This window comes from Helicoverpa armigera, chromosome 18 (assembly GCF_030705265.1).
Source record: "Helicoverpa armigera isolate CAAS_96S chromosome 18, ASM3070526v1, whole genome shotgun sequence".
Taxonomy (NCBI): Eukaryota; Metazoa; Arthropoda; class Insecta; order Lepidoptera; family Noctuidae; genus Helicoverpa; species Helicoverpa armigera.
In genome coordinates this window covers 4,307,015-4,323,564 of record NC_087137.1, presented here as the reverse complement: position 1 = coordinate 4,323,564, position 16,550 = coordinate 4,307,015, and the positions used below count along the sequence as shown (strand labels likewise).

At 36.2% G+C, this 16,550-nt stretch overlaps 1 protein-coding gene across 6 annotated transcripts in view; it reads right to left on the bottom strand.

Annotated features, from left to right (window-relative positions):
• LOC110375373 (histone-lysine N-methyltransferase PRDM16) overlaps nt 1-16,550 on the bottom strand; it is a 101,779-nt gene that overhangs the window by 14,058 nt on the left and 71,171 nt on the right. For 4 of the 6 annotated variants that reach the window (XM_049847387.2, XM_049847391.2, XM_049847404.2 and 1 more), the window contains 3 exons: nt 14,296-14,738; nt 2,997-3,125; nt 1,948-2,047 (listed from right to left, as the gene is read on the bottom strand). In XM_049847387.2, the coding sequence (XP_049703344.2) occupies nt 1,948-2,047; nt 2,997-3,125; nt 14,296-14,738 (672 nt within the window). Of the gene's footprint in view, nt 1-1,947; nt 2,048-2,996; nt 3,126-14,295; nt 14,742-16,550 lie in introns of all 6 variants that reach the window. The other 2 variants (XM_049847398.2, XM_049847392.2) reach the window with 1 other exon arrangement.

The following is a 16,550-nucleotide window of genomic DNA, read 5'->3' as shown; positions in this document are numbered from 1 at the left end:
TAATTAGTGGAAGGTGACTATTACGTGCAATTGCAATCGCATAAATCACCGGCACGGTGCCGGCTGCGACGCCGGAAGCCGTTGTAGGAGCCACTGAAGAATCGTACCGGCGTATGTATGAGTTCTAGATACGGCTTTGTTTATTGGTGAAAAAATTGATGGTTTAGATGGTGCCACGGTAAGACTATGTAGTAGGTAATCATTTGTGACAGCTTTGTTTAATTCCGCATAGGATTCACATTTTTCAGACTTCGTGAAGCAAAGTCGAAAAAACTTCCAGTTTAAGCAACTTAAATAATGGTTAGTCTTTGGTTAATCGGTTACTGCAATAGTATAGAGCCTAAAAAGTTTTCTTGAAACTTAAGCAATAAGGAGAATAGGGAAATCGGAACCTTTATACTCAACAGTCCAATAAAAAGTGAAAATAGAGCCTTTATTCCTTCATTTGTCTCATCTAGTAAAAAACAAACATCCCTCAACGAGTCACCCTCGCATTAACAAAAGCATATGCGTGATTTTTCACATCGGCGGCGGCGCGTACGTCGCGATTTATCTAAATTAAATATCGCATGCGCGTGGCACCGGTGTGTCGCTGTGTGTCCGAGCCCTAAGATTTTTGTGTAAATACAGCGTGTTTGGGAATAGTTATGTTGTTTACTTTAGTTATATCAGGTGTAGAAAAGTGTTTACTTTTTGTAAGAAAGTTAATTTTCATAATTAGGTCGTGCTTTGTTCCAATTCCAATAAATGTGGTTCTAATATCATATAATAGATTACTTCTGCTATTTATGTATCCTATAATGGATCATTTATATTATCAAGATAATGTGCGTATAACAGGATAGTTTTACTTAGGAATGTAAACTAAATGATGTAATTTCGTTTACCAATTGAACTATCTATCGATCCATTCTCAATAGTCGTGAATGAATCCACGATGACTAACACTTAACGTACTATTTCGTTACCTATAGTAATAATTTCAACAGCATAACAGAAATACTATCGATATATTTGTTACTATTTTCCTTAATGCTTTATCTGCAGGATAACAGTGCACTGTTGAAAATACAATTCCCACAACTCGGCTATACTTAGTCACAAATGTACTCAAAAGAACCACAACGTACCCGGAAAAATCTATTATTTATTCATAAATATTTTTTTATTATTTTTTAATATTTAATCATGGCACGTGCCAAATGACTCCCTGACTCACGGCTTTTGTCAATTGCATCTATTGCATCATCAGGATAAAATATACTTTAAATTGACATCTACAATGAAGCTTCAAAATTGGTGCTCATCTTCGCTTCCTATTTGACGAAAGTCACCCGGGTGACGAACAAAATAAACCACGAAACAAGAACGAAACCTTAAAGGTACTACTTAAGCGTATATTTTATTGCCATCCTGTATTCGCAGTACATATGAGTCGTCAAGGGTCAGGGCAGAGGGCAGGTGACTCCAATTATCTGTCACCCCGTGTGTCAGCGGAGCGTGAACACGCGTGACCGTGATTCAACCGACACCCTGATAGCCTGGCTGTACTGGTCGTATGTACAAGCCGTTGTAGGGTTAGGCTGTGAGAAATGTATTGTATGTAGTAATGTTTTGTATGTAGGTCCTGTAGGTAGGTTTGCATCAAAACTAAAAGTACTTAGGTGCATTCAATATTAGGGTTCAGAAATGTCCTGATCTGTTGTTCCACTAATTAGTGACTGACATGCTGTAGTAGACGTCAGAAGAAACAACTTAAACTTTATATAGAAGGTACTTTTGTAGTCTTCTCCTAAAACACTTCTTAAACGTCTCGTAGATCGATCCCTATCGCATTCTTCCCATAAAAAAAATATTAGTGAGTATCTACAAACCCTTGCAAGGACCTTTTCCTAATGACACATGTAATGCTATGAAAACATGAATACTATGAAAGATTGTACTCACTTGTATCAGGAGAGACCATGTCTTCTAGATAGAGGGTAGTCCTGGGTCCCAGCAGTAGCTCCTGTCCGGAGGGAACCTCACGCACCACCTTGTACCAAATCTGAAACATCGTTGCATGGTATTCAATGACTTCTGACAATCCTTTAAGAATGCAGTGTGTAAAGAAAGAATGGCTCAAAAACCGACGAGAAAATATTTAAACAATATTTTATCAAAAATTCAAAGGCTCCATAATAAGTAAACACAAAAAATATCCATAATAAGTAAATACATAATGTTAAAATTAATCCTTACTAGTAATCGTTCCCACGGTAAATTGTTAGAAAGTATGTCCACTAAGATGAGGGTGTTTGCAAGCGGTATTTTTAATCATCATTCTTCAAAACTTTGTAAAACGGTTCATGCTTGTTCTAAAATTGATTGTTTAACAGATCCTATGTATACGACTTGATTTTATGCAAAAAAGAACACCACAATCGTGTCGCGGTGTATTCAAATTTCCCGTAGTTGGGTAACGTTTAACCTCGCTGGGGGTACAATAAGTGAGTCTAATCACCGCATCTGTTCGCTCCCCTCATTGACCGGAAGTGGCACACAGTTGTTCAGTCGAACACCGATTTTCTGCCACCGGAAGTACGTAACGTTCCACATCTAAATTTAATTGGGGTAGTGCCACAATGGGCTGAACACCGTTGTGATAATCATTCATTGATTTGTGCGTTATTAATTTTATCGCTGATGTTAACTTGAGAAGTTTTTTAATGAGTGTAATAGGGATTTTTGGGGTATTCACATGAATGTTTTGTGTTGTAAAATCCCATGTTTTGTATTCTTGATATACATTGAATTTTAACAACTTTAAATTATTTACTTCGCGTGAAGAAGTGGTGAAACAAAACCTATCAAGCATTGAATGCCATTCCATAAACAGAGCAATTTAAAATAAGTTTTCGATTTCTGCAACAACACCTAGAGTCATGTATAAATAAACTACATGTAAAATGTATATCTATACAGATATTTATGTATAGATATATTGCAGCCCCTACCTTTCCGGCCAGCCAGAGATGTTGCACATTGACATCATGAGGATAGTTGGAGGAGCGCACGAACTTGAGCCAGTTGCTCTTCTCGTTGGTGCCGTCCAGCCAGCCGCTGACTCCGTGCCTGTCGCGGACCTGAAATATATGGAAAATGTCTTAAAATGTTATATATCTGAAATGATTTATAATTGAATGTTGTAAATACTAACATTTGACAGATTTGAAAAAGCCTTTCCATGTTAACTATAGCCCATATACCTACTATTGAAGAAGGTGGATGTAGGAGAAACCGCGGGATATAGATAGTTTTGTATAAAATATAACACATTATTAGGTATTTTTTGTCAAAAAGGTGTAGCATATGCTAGATAAGATATTGGTACATAGGTATGATGAATAACATGCCTATATCAATGACTTTAAAAAAATGTGAGTATAACGCGACGAAATACTGATCCTCCTTTTTTTAAGATGGTCAAAGATGAAATATCTTCTATTGTATTCGTTGTTAACATCATAGAACCATTGTAATACGCTGTGATTTTGGGGTAGTAGTTTCACGAAAGTATCCATAGAACAAGTTGGACAACTTGATTATACGCCACCTGTTGACCATGTCTTGAACTTTTCAAAGCTCACGCAAGCTTAGACTCAAGGAAGTCGGAGCTTCGAAAAATTACAACCTTCACTGTCTGTGTTCTTAGCAGTAATTTCACGATATACTTCACTCTTATATAATTTTATTTACTGTCTAAATTATATCACACTATTAATTACCAAAACGCGTACAATCAATCGTTGTTACAACAAACTATGCAGTATCATCAAAACTCAATTAACCGCCATCTATCGGCAAACATAGACAACTGACATACAGACGGACACCGCTTAACCGCAATAGATGGCGCTATTAGTCCATGTCATGAGGTAACGGGTCGTCACAGCTTGTCCATTTGTCACCCTCCTCCCCAATCTAGCCGACCCCTAGCGTGATCATTTAATTTTCATAAATATCTTTATTCAGGGATTATAAATCTCTTATAGGTATAAATCGTTTTTTTATTGTCCGTTGTTAGCGTACGAATTATATTTTTCTTTCGGATTCAACGTTTTATTTTATAACGAAAATTATGCATGTTTCAAAATTATTAAAAAACACAGATAACAGGGGGTATTTAATGCCATAATAAGGATTGATTAAGTGGGCAGCGTCGGTAGATAATGAAAAAAATATCAACGTAAATATGTTTTTGTATCAGCCCTCATTATGCACTAAATTGTCTTTACTTGCAACTAATCCCATAATTTAAAAAATGCAGGACGATCGAAAGAACAATACCTAAGTTCTTTAGTCAGACTTCTACAAGCCAAGATTAAGTACCTACCTATGATCATAAGCCAACCCTTATTATTTTCCTACAGTCTACAAAATAACACGGTTACTGACATAAGTAGGGGTATCAAACCTACAATTTGCGGGGAGATACACAAAATTTCCCTGTACCAGCCGATTGAGTCATAACACCATTAATGGCCTTATTTTCCGAAGATGTGTACTTTAGGGTTCCGTCAAATATTCTGTTAAATAAGTGGCTTTTAAACTTGATCTATTGCTTCGGTAAATAGAGGACAAGGGTGGTATCGACCGTTGGTACGTGTAAATAATTTAATCGCTTGATTGTCTTATGTTCATGACAATTGACTATCGATTTGTTTGAAGTTAGAACGTATGGTGTTCCTTCTCTATTGTTTTTATCAGTTTGTCTTTCTTCACCTTCATTAACCAATTACTGTAAGAATGTTATATGTATTGGTTATAGGAATCGATTTTTGAAATCTCTAACGGTAAAACAATGACAAACGCAAGCTATTTCACACAATAAAAACAATTTACGAGCGCAACATCTGACACTGCGCTAAACACTCCAGCAAACAAGCTAGCTAATTCAGCGTAAAATTAAAACACGATCCCTCTTTATCTTAAAGAAGGAAAGTGAAAAAATAACGTGGAAATATAAAAAGCATCTGTTGCAATGAAACTAACATAATGTTATAACAAGTAAAGTATTAATCAAAGGAAAATGTTTGCGTACCCTCAGAAGAGGTTTCTGCGTCAGTAAGCCTTCCGCGGCATTTATCACGGGTATTAGAGGAACGTCGGGTGCGAACGGTAAAAAAGATAATTATCTTAGAGCACCCTCGTCTTAGGGGTGATGCTGGATATTTTGCGATTTAACAGTGCGGTCTTAACGGGAATCAATTTGATACTTAGTGGGTGTTTTGTCTTTATTGAATTTTCTGATGTTTTGATTTGTTGTATATTATTTGATTCGTGTAAATTTTCTTCTTGGTCGTGTACATAAGGGTTATTACATGACGTGTATTTAAGGAAAAGGTGCTATCAAAATGAATATCATTATTTACTTGCCTACCTAGATCACTTCAGTCTTATACCTAACTTGTATGCTCCTCAAACTTTTGTTATATGACGTAAGTTCCTATATTTTCATAAATACATTAAATCGACTATTCCTTTTTCGAAAACCCTATTCCAAAAACTAGCGAGAAATATGAAAATTTCCGCTCAGCCCCATACGAAGCGATGCCCTAGCAAGTGCCGTGACCATGTGTTTGCCATCAGTCATCGATGGTGCTCGGTCAAGGATGCAGGATGCCAATTGCGTGGACACTTGCGAGCTAGGGTTACGCAGTGAAATATGGAAGCCAAATTAATATGTCGTGATAGATAGCGCTGTCAAAGGGTTGGGTTTCATTATGGATGTTTGGATGGTGATATTAGGATTTTAGATATGCTGGATACGTATCATTCGATAAATATTCTTATTGGAACATTGTTCACTTATAGGAATACAGTTTTAGGTAATGGGCCAAAAGCTTGATAAAAAAAAATCGGCTTTAGAATGTCAAACAAAACTGCGATTCATTCGTATAAATATCCCGACAAGGTGTAAACTACGTAAAGTATTTGTTCAAATTCCAATTACAGTGCAACTGCGCAGTGCTATATTATAAAAACCTCGGTCGCAATTTAAACGAATTGCGGGTAGATCTCATATTTTGCGCTCACAGCAGAGATCGCAATTTCCCGGTACACTCGGAAAAGCTACAAATGTTCGTGACTCGTTCACGTCAGAAAATTACATTTCATAAAATTCTAGTGATGTTAAAATGTCGACATGGTTTAGTCTTATTACGATTTCTATGCTGGACGATCGTTTGCTGTTCTGAAGCTCTAAACCTTTCGATATTCAATCTAAGCCTTATGATTTGGAATAACAATAAAAAGAATTAAGCCTATACCTTAAAAAATAAACTTCTCATTTAGTATATTAATCACAATTAACTAATTACCAATAAAACTATAAATCTATCTCAGACACCATTGAACAATAAAAAGCTTGAACCTCACAACGCGTAACCACAAAAATGTCGTCAAAATCTATCGAAAGCCGGCCATCCCTAGCGTGAAGTGAAGAGCGCTCCGTGGCGCGGTTTGCGGCGATCACGCGTCGTTGCCCGAATCACACGTCTCGTTTCACAAGATAACAATTTGCCAGCGCTTATTTACCCGCATACGTACGCCTGCGCCAAATTGGACCGTCGATCTTACTACCTATGTGCTATGTATCTTTGAATTTAGGTTACGCGATTTTAATGGGCGAGCTTTTTATGTAAAATGTGCGTACAAAGGCTTTTCATGTTTCGAATGGCATGTGTACAATTTTTGACTGGAATTGCGAGTCATATTTTTTTTTGTGATGTTTAGTTTTTATGAAAATGCTGTACCGTTAAAATAAATTACGTTTCAGCAGATATGCGATGTTATTCAATTGTAAACAGGCAACTTTAACCCTCATCTAATTAGCCTAACAAATCACTTAACGAAACGCTTCCGTCGGACTAGGCGGAAAAATTTCCGTTTGCCGAAAAAATAAAAAAGCGGAAAATGTAACCCTCTTTAGGGTTTTCCATACATCTTGCTCACATTTCCACCGGGTTTCCTTCACTTGTCTAGTTTATCAGCAACGGAAAAGCATTGCTTCCTGTGTTATCCGCCAGACTTTTATTTCGAAGAGTTGTTCTTTATTTCTTTGTTTTTCGGCGATACGATTAGATAGTGTCTTGTTTTGTGTTACACATCAACGTGACTTTTGGGGGGTTAGCAGTGTATTTGTTTGTTCATTACCTACCGCAACATAGCTGTCGGCAATCTTCTGGACATGTTTTTGAATGCAATCCATAGCACCGATTGTGTTTTACTCTACAATGAAATTGGGTTAAAATAAGAATATAGTCCGAAGTTCCATTACGAAATTCATTCATAAAGGATTAGCCATTCTCAGTCAGCCGACAGTATCACCGTTCATCAATTTCTTCACAGCCATAAATTAACCGTAAACTTTCAATAGGATTTCACCGATCATTGTCACATAATTGTGAAATTACGTATTCCTTATACGGTCACGTTTCGACCATTAAGTGGAGACAAAACGTTCTAATTCCTGACACCACCAAATATTCACGAACGGACGCTATCATTGCGCAAAAAAAACGTATCGCATTCAAAAATTGGATGCAGTTATAGCTGCGTTTTGTTGGAAATTAGGCCTTATGTTGTGAGTAATTAGATCTATGTTAAGTGCATAGTGGGTGTCAGTAGAACCATTGATAGAGCATCAGCTCCCTACTGATTGGCACAATGGACGTCCATGCTTGTTCGCTGATCGGTGAACAATCGCACCGCCGCCAATTGTCCGTGTTTTCGGTTTTGTTTTGTTGTAAAAATAACACAAACAGACGAACTGTAACATGATATTTGTGTGCGAGGGCAGAGTGGCTTGTAGTTTTGAAAAAACATCGATTAAATCGTCACGTACGTATGTATTTTAAAAGAAAGTTATGAGAGAGTAAGAAAAAAAAAATTAACTTTTTAGAGCGTATTTTTTTTTGTTCAGTTCAAAAATATTTTTTATTTATATAAAGCCAAAGCCCATCTTTTATTTACCTACCGAAAACTTTAAAATCTTCTAACTTATTTGCAATTAAAACGCAATAAAATCATTTAAAACTATCCCAACAATTGCGTAAGAGCAATCGAATCCTTTAAGAACGAGCGCAAATCGTCAGCCGAGATGCAACCTCACATCTGGAAGCGTTAAAACGGATTAACTAGAAGATTACAAGCGAAAAAAACGTCCACTGTGCTACAAAGACACCGGCGGCTTCGTCACGGTGACAATTGGTGGGATCCGGAATTATTCGGTTATTTCCAACATGTTTTTTTGGTGATCATTGATGCTGTTTTCGGTGTCAGATGTAGACCAATAATGTAGGTTTTAGGGTGAGTTTTTAAGCTGTGCTGTTGATGGGGTAGAATCAGGAAATAAATAGACGCTGACTATGTTGAGATATTGCAATTAGTTTGGAAATACTTAAATTAATTACAATGCTATTGTTTAGTGAAAATATTCAAATGCAGCTGGATTCTGACCTGTTTGAAAATAGAACAACAGTGCAACGTCAAAGTTAGCAACTTGGCATCGGACGCATCAACAATCGCCTCTGCCGAGCTTTCAGTGTAAACAACGCTTAACCTAACCCAATAACCGGTGGTATATCGCATTGCTTTCGGAGTATTTCGTTATTTTGTCTACACGGATGCTGGCGATGGTATACAACCGACCAGTTATATAAGAAACTTGGTATTCCGTTACCATCCTCTTTTCGCGTCTAATTATCGAAGTTTGAGTAAGGGCGAGGGAGGTCTCCGAACACTGGAGGTGGGTAACATTGTGGCGCGAACGTGCCGTGGCTTCGACTCCACGGGCTATTATTGTTCTGGCCAGCTCAGATGAAATATTGCCCCACTGTGCACGCCCGCACTGTTTTGCGAACACGAATTTGTTGGGAAAAATATTGGAGCAAATAAGAAGCCGCAGAGAGACGACTCGTGAGTAAACTTTGCAATGAGATTACCTATACAATATGTAGGTACGGAAAAACTTTGGGGCCAAATGGAAAAAGCTGTACTGTCGATGCCAATTCTTTGTTTATTTAGTTCTTAGCTTCAGAACCAAATACGGAATTAATGATAAAAATGACAAAACAATTTCTCTAGCACAATAAATGAATAAAAAATCGCATGATAGTTCGCGAACCAAAAGGTCGTATGCACCGAGTTCTTTGAATGATAGGGGAGAGCGGGCCGAAGTGACAATGACGGTGGAGCAAAGATAAATTTCTATCACGCCCGGGATTAGCAGCTATTGTGTAACAGTGTAAGATTAACTGATAAGTGTCTGCTTGTTAATAATAAGAGTAATGTTTAGATACGAGCCTGAGGGGGCTACCCCTAGCCAAGATGTTGTCAATATTTATGAAGATGTTTTTTTTATTTATCGATACGTTACCTCGCCAATTAAAGAGAGAGGTAATAAAAATGATGGTTTTTAACTTGATTGGGATTTATTTTATCCATAGGAATTTATTTCAATTTGTCTATTTAAATTACTCTATTTTACACAGGGGTTTTTATTCTTTCATATTACATTTTTCTAAACAGTATTTTTTTGCTTTTCTATTCTATTGTTGATATATCAATACTATTCCGTACGATAGCCGATCGGCTGGTGTCAGATACACCAGGTGTCGATGTGACAGCTCCTGTCTGACATAGATGCCGCGTTGATCCGCGATTATAATACATTGCGGGACAAATGGATACATCAGTACTATTCGCAAATGTATTATTACGATAACGTTAATATTTTGATAAAACTTCTAGCTGAGATTGGATTCCAGAAACAAAAGAAACGTATTCGAAATTTGAAAAAAATAATTAAAGCGTACTACTTTCAGTTGCCTACCAACGAATAGGTACAAGGTCGTAATTTATCATATTAAATTATAACATCAGAATGATAACAAAAGTACCCATATTATAAAATAATTAAATTCCAAAATGTTATTTCCTCGTCATATCATGAATTTATTAAATAATTTGTCCGCTAGTGTTTGCCCTCACAATGACAACTGTATATCACATCTGTGTACTCTTTGTAAGCCGAGATCAGTGCGAAACGTATAAATATCATCATTGGGGCCAATAAACATTGTAACAATAATATTTTTTATTCTTATTATTACAATATGTGAGGTTTGACAGCCGCCTACCGTAATGAAGATGTAATAGGGCCGCGTGTATCACTAATCCTTTACCGAAGGGGGTGGCCAGAAATGAAAGGATGTCACACGAATATGACAGATATTTTGACAGTAATGCAACGGACTCGACGCTGCTGACTGATCTGCGGAATTAAAATTAACGCTTTTTAATTCATAGAGAGGAGGGATTATAAATTAAATAGCTATGGAAAATTTCAATTAAAAGATTGGGAGTTAAAAACAGCGAACAAGGATTTGAAACACATTTCAAAATATTTGTTATTAATCTACATTGAATATACAATTCGCTTAAAATTTAATTATAAATAAAACCAACTACGATTCATAACACAAATTACGCTAACCGATATTTTGCGGCCATCAAAAACCGTAGATGTTCACACAAAATAAACATCATTAACATATTACTCGGGCACCAACGCTTCCCGATGAAAAATCAACAGAACGCAATAAATCATTCATAACCAACCTTTGTGAAGGCAAACCGAATATTATCGATACTACTTTTTAATTCAACATCGTATAAAAAATTCATACGCCAATAATAATTAGTGGAATCCATTACATGCCAATTTCGCATCATGTTGAACAATTGTCCCGACGTCACCCTCTGAAGAATAATGATCATGTCTATAATATTCATAACTTGATTGACATCTGATGTGAGATAATTTCTTTGTTATAAACTAGTTTGTCTCATCTAAAATTCATCCGATGCATTATTTAATTCTTAAAAATGATAAAATAAACTGCATTCTGATTAATTTGCATGCGACCCACTATGGGTTGATAGATATTGGCATAAAATAATATTAGTTTAAAAAGCTCATCGAAATGTGTACCTAACCATGTCAAACTTTTAAGATCTGTGAGAAAAATATTTGAACGTAACTTCGAGTGGTAATGCAATAAAAGAACTTTTATTAGCAATGTAAAAAGAAGATGCGTTTCAAGAGTTTTGGTGACGTTTTTATAGAATTAAAAAAAAACTAGCCAATCAAGTTTTCATTTTAAAGTTTGAATACTTCGACATATCTTTTATACAATTTACCGTTACCCGGATTTTGGTTAAAAAAGTGTGAATTTGTTCGTAAAAAATTGTTGACGGGGGTCACGCCACGACCAAAATTAGGGTATATTGGCAACCTTTGAATGCACTTTGACACGGGATGTTCAAATAAAGAATTGTTTGATTACCCCGATGGTTTTTTGTCGAAGATATTCATTGAGATATCGCGACGTTGGGAAACGGTGGTTAGATAATAATATAACCATCACTGATTTAACAATGCGTTTAACCCCTTTAAGTTTGCGTAGACATGTGAAATAGAGATTTCAATCACTTTTTAAGTAAAAGTATTAAATGCGGGACGATTTATCGACAGCAAGGATTCTTGCAAAAAATACTCCAAGTTATTTTCATTAAACCTTTCCGCGCTGTTACAGACAACATATTTTACACCATTTTTTTTTTATTGCACAGCTTCAACCTATCTCTAATCTCCTATAATTGTAGATTTATCCCAAAACTACACAAGACCAGAGATTACGAGCATTGTGATTTGTTAGTGAAGGCAGTTCAACCATCAAAGGATCCTAAGGCATCGAATCGGAAACGTGGTCAGCGTTTGTGGCACAAGGCACTAATGACGTGCCGCAATTGGCACTTTTATTGTGACGTCACGTACGAGCCAGATCAAGAGATTTGTGGTCACTGAAGCATTGAATTTGGAATTGTAGCAAATATAATGATCACACCTATACTTTTATGTGATTATTAATACAATATCAAAATTGTCATTTCATTGTTAGGCAGAGGAAAATTTAAAAGTAAATGTAATCTATTTGCAATCAGTTTATTTTATCATTTTCCCATACCTATAGAAAATACGAGAAAATACGTGTCTTTTCCTTCAAGATAGCTAAAAATGAAAATTATGAATGAATCTCATATCAAAATTAACAGCGTTGTACTTAAAACATACACTTATAATAAAACATTTATTGTTAAGTATGATAGTCAAATGTAAACGCTTCCACGAAAGTGACATTTTAATCGTATTATGACAGTTCTATTGTCTACTCTATTCATTGTACAATAACGTTGTCTAAACAGCCGGAACTACCATGTCCGTCGGTGGCCAGAACAATACTGCGGCTTAAGGCCGGTTTACACTTTGCGAAGTGTGAAGTGATAAGTGTTAAGCGTTAACTTTACGCGATAAGTCTCAAGTGTTAAGTAGTCTTTTCCATCTCCGTTTACACAGTGTTTAGGAAGAAGCTCATAGTGGTACTGTGCGTTGTGCATAGTGTCTCTAGAAATGGAAGATGAACAGCGCCTTATATTGAGACAAATGATTAAGGAGATTGTATCTGTTGTGGTATCTGATATAGAAAATGAACTCAATTTTGAAATCGGGAATTCCCATCGCTTCACTCAGTTTCAATAGGGCCGCATCTCTCAACTGTTTGTTTTTAAATTCTGTGCACTTTACATTGTATAGGCATTCAAACTTTATGTATTCTTGTACGAATTTTAAAGTATGTTGTTCCGTCCACTTCATTTTCGCTTTGAACTTAACACACTGACACTGCGCACTTAACACACACGTATTTACACACTGATTAGTACAGGCAAATTGCGAGAGAGGGTAGTAGAATAGTTGAGAGGGGGTAGTTACTTAACAACAAAAATAGACCTTGATTCTATTCACTCGCACTAATCAATAAGTACTAATCGCACGTATCACTTAACACTAATCACTTTACGCTTCCGTTCACACCTTGATTACTAAACACCTGCACTAATCACCTGCACTGTTAACTTAACAAAGTGTAAACCGGGCATTAGTGCAACCTTACACCCACAGCGCGCATGCGCGTTATCTGTCTCACAGACGACATTCGATAGGCGTTTGCGCATCGCTTAGAGCTATTATGTCCGATTCGCGTCCGGCCTTTTGTGCTTCGTATGGGCTTTCGCGAATATGGTTAGAGATAATTACTAAGTGCTTAATGTGTTGTTTAATGACACATTACCACGAATATTAGTGTATAATGTAATGAATCAATGTATTTTATAACTATGTGCATTGTCTAGTGGGTACTCTTTTAGTTATCTGTATTTTAAGTCAATCAGTTAGTTTTCTTCATATGTTTTAATTCTACGACACAAAGGTTGACTTTTGAAGATAGAAAACTAAATAGAAAACTAAGTTTAAGACCAATAACTTACTCAAATAATAAGCAAGTACCTAGTGGTTTTTGTACATCTCACTGAAACATCCTAAGGTAAGGACCGATTGCAAGTAACCCAATACTTTTACTGTAGTTAAAAATTCGCGTAATCCAGGAATCCAAGCCAACAATTGATTTCCGTTTCCTACCAGAGATAAACTTGCCACACCCCTCGCAAAATCTGCGATGCGTTCAATTGAACAATTTATTCTATTCATTGGATGCTCACATGTGCAAGATAATATAATCTTAGGATAAAGTAAGATTCTACGACAATCTGTTTTTTTTCATTCTACAAATTCGTTTTGTTTGATTCAACAAAAAATGATTTACCAAAACTGTTTAAAGCCGTCTCCGAATCTTAAAAAATGATTTAAGTGTCATTCCAGACGACACAAGCTCAAACAAATTAAAAATAATGAAGTGTGTAAGTCAGTTAAGGAGTGCACTCAAAAGGACGCGCGTAGAACTTAAGGAGGATCAATAAAATCGACACTTTATTGCATCCGCGCCTGACAGAGTTTCAGTTTCGGAACATTATTTACGAACGCACCGAAGTTTTTGACACTTGCACTTGACCCCAGAACAAGTGGTTCATTGTAAATTAACTAAAACGAGGAAGAATGAGTGCTTTGTCATCACTTTTTTATGATAACGTGCTGCGACAAATGTGCATTGAGACGACAGCACAGGTGGACCATTTGTTTCACAGTTATGGCTGAATGACTATCGCGTCTGGGCTTGTTTTGATTTTTTATCTACATACTCGTACTTATAGATTGTGAAGTGTGACTCACTCGTCACCAGGAAAGAGGTCTCGATTACGATTTAAAGATTAACACTAGATATTGAAAGCACTTACCTCCCAAGCATACCGCCGGTCCTCAGGCTGATCATCCATCAAGACATAACGTCCAAGAAACGGTCCATATTGTGTTCCACTAGCAATGTTAACTCTAGCAAATATTCCTCCGCTTTTAAACATCAGTTCACTCGGTAGATTAAAGTCCCGCTCCCCCGGATCGTCTTCTTTCGTTCCATCTTCTTTATCTTTTGGACTTTTTTGATCTAGGAACCTTTGGTTTGGTAGATCCAGGGGCCTGGGGAGGTAGCCTCGTCCATAGTCGGGGAAGTTGTTTGCTAGGTATGTGTCGGAGAGCCCGAAGTCGAGGGTTCCGTAGTATTCTTTGACATCAGTACCGGGCGGCATGGTTTCCTGTTTGATGTGAACTAAGGTGGGCGCTGATTCTGATGTTGCAGAGTCAGTCGGGCTTGGCGGTGGACTGCCAGACTCTTGGCTGTCTGCTGCTGTGAACAAAAAAATATTTGTTTTAACCTTTTTTGAGTGAAAACCTATAAAGGGAGAGGAAATATAAATATGTCGCAGAGGGTCATTTCGTCTAGTCGCAGAGAGAATTGGTTTATCGAATCATTATCACGAAAAATCAGTGTTATCAAATTTCAGTTGCCTTTATTGCCAAAAGTTCAAGTAAACCATAACAATCTTCAGACTTCTCATTAAAATATTGATTAAGTTTTAATTTCCAGACACGTAGACGACACGTCTATTAATAATTAATATTGTTTTTTGCATTGTGTTCGTTACCGGGACCACTTTTTAATCTTATCAGACACCACAGAGGTTACTGTTAATTGTTACTATAGTTTAGTCATTAATTATTGTCACACCCATAATGTAATACATATTCACAATTCTTTTTCATGCAAAAAAAACAATATCAAAATTCTAATAGAATCATAATTCAAAATGTTCTATTTCATAGAAATTCCTAACATTTTGACAGATTCGAATTTCAAAACAAGATTGAGGCAGCAAATAGTTCTAATACTTTTTTAACACCACAACGAAACTCCTTGGAGTCTTAATACCAACATAAGTTTTATTAGCAAGTTGGAGAGCAATAAACTCCTGGCTGGTATGTTTTATAGTGAATTAAAAAAAACTGAAGACGTGCAAGATGTTGATCGCTTTATGTCTGTTTCCGCTGATCACAATGAGTTTCCGCTTGTCTCCTGTTCATCCCCACAACATGCAAATTCACAGACAGATATGCGTTTTTTTTAATCTTATTAATGAAGCTTAAAAATTTTTACTTAAGAGTTTTTGATAATTTAGTTTACGAAAAAAAAAGAAATTGAAAAGTGCACGCATTTTTGGCGTTTAGAATACAAGAAATTTTTTCTGTACTTCGTTGACAATGCTTAAAAAAAGGCGGTATATGTTACGTAATAGGAAAAAAATATATACACAAAACGTGTCTTCCACGAATCAACAAAATAATGATACTTCGATAAGCGAACGATTTGACCTAAATAAATATTAATAATGAAGTTTACCTGGTCTAGGTTGATGATATTTTTTTTGTATATAAACTATTTATTATTTAAGGAACAAGCCATTTATTTAAATATATATGGTTTAACCCGGCATGGTTTGTGTGGTATTTGTGGTAAACCACATAAACTATAAATTGATTGATGTAGTTACCTAGGATAGTTTTTATTGTATAATCATAGCGAATAACATTTTTCTATAGTCTTGCTCGGTAAATAAAATATTAATCCCTGAAAGAAATTCTGAAATCTAACAACTAGTTCCTAGGCTGATTTTAATATGAAAAAGAACTAGCAATAATTCCGTGTAAGATTTTCATACAATAATACAATCTAACACTTAACATTACGACCAACACTCTATCAAACAAAGTCACTACCAAAAATTACAAAGAAACGTACTACCAACCTAAGAAGGCACAATGACGCAAGTTATCAGTACGCGTGCCATAACCCTCACACTGTAAGAGACACGCCATTAATCAAACTACCCCATCACTAATATACTTGTTAAAACAACCCCTATCTTGTCCGTAGCACGTGGCACAGAAAAAAACGCATAAAATTAGACGAGAAAAGAAAATAATGATAACTGCTTTACATTATAATGCTGAGGTGAATGGGCAGGATGTAAAGAGTGAATGGAATGAATGTAAGTACATCCAATGTTCTGTTGCTAGGCAACTTCACCTGTCGTTGCAGTTGCGATGCGCTTTAGAACATTTAAGTGATGTACCTACTTCTAAAATACGGCTAGTAATA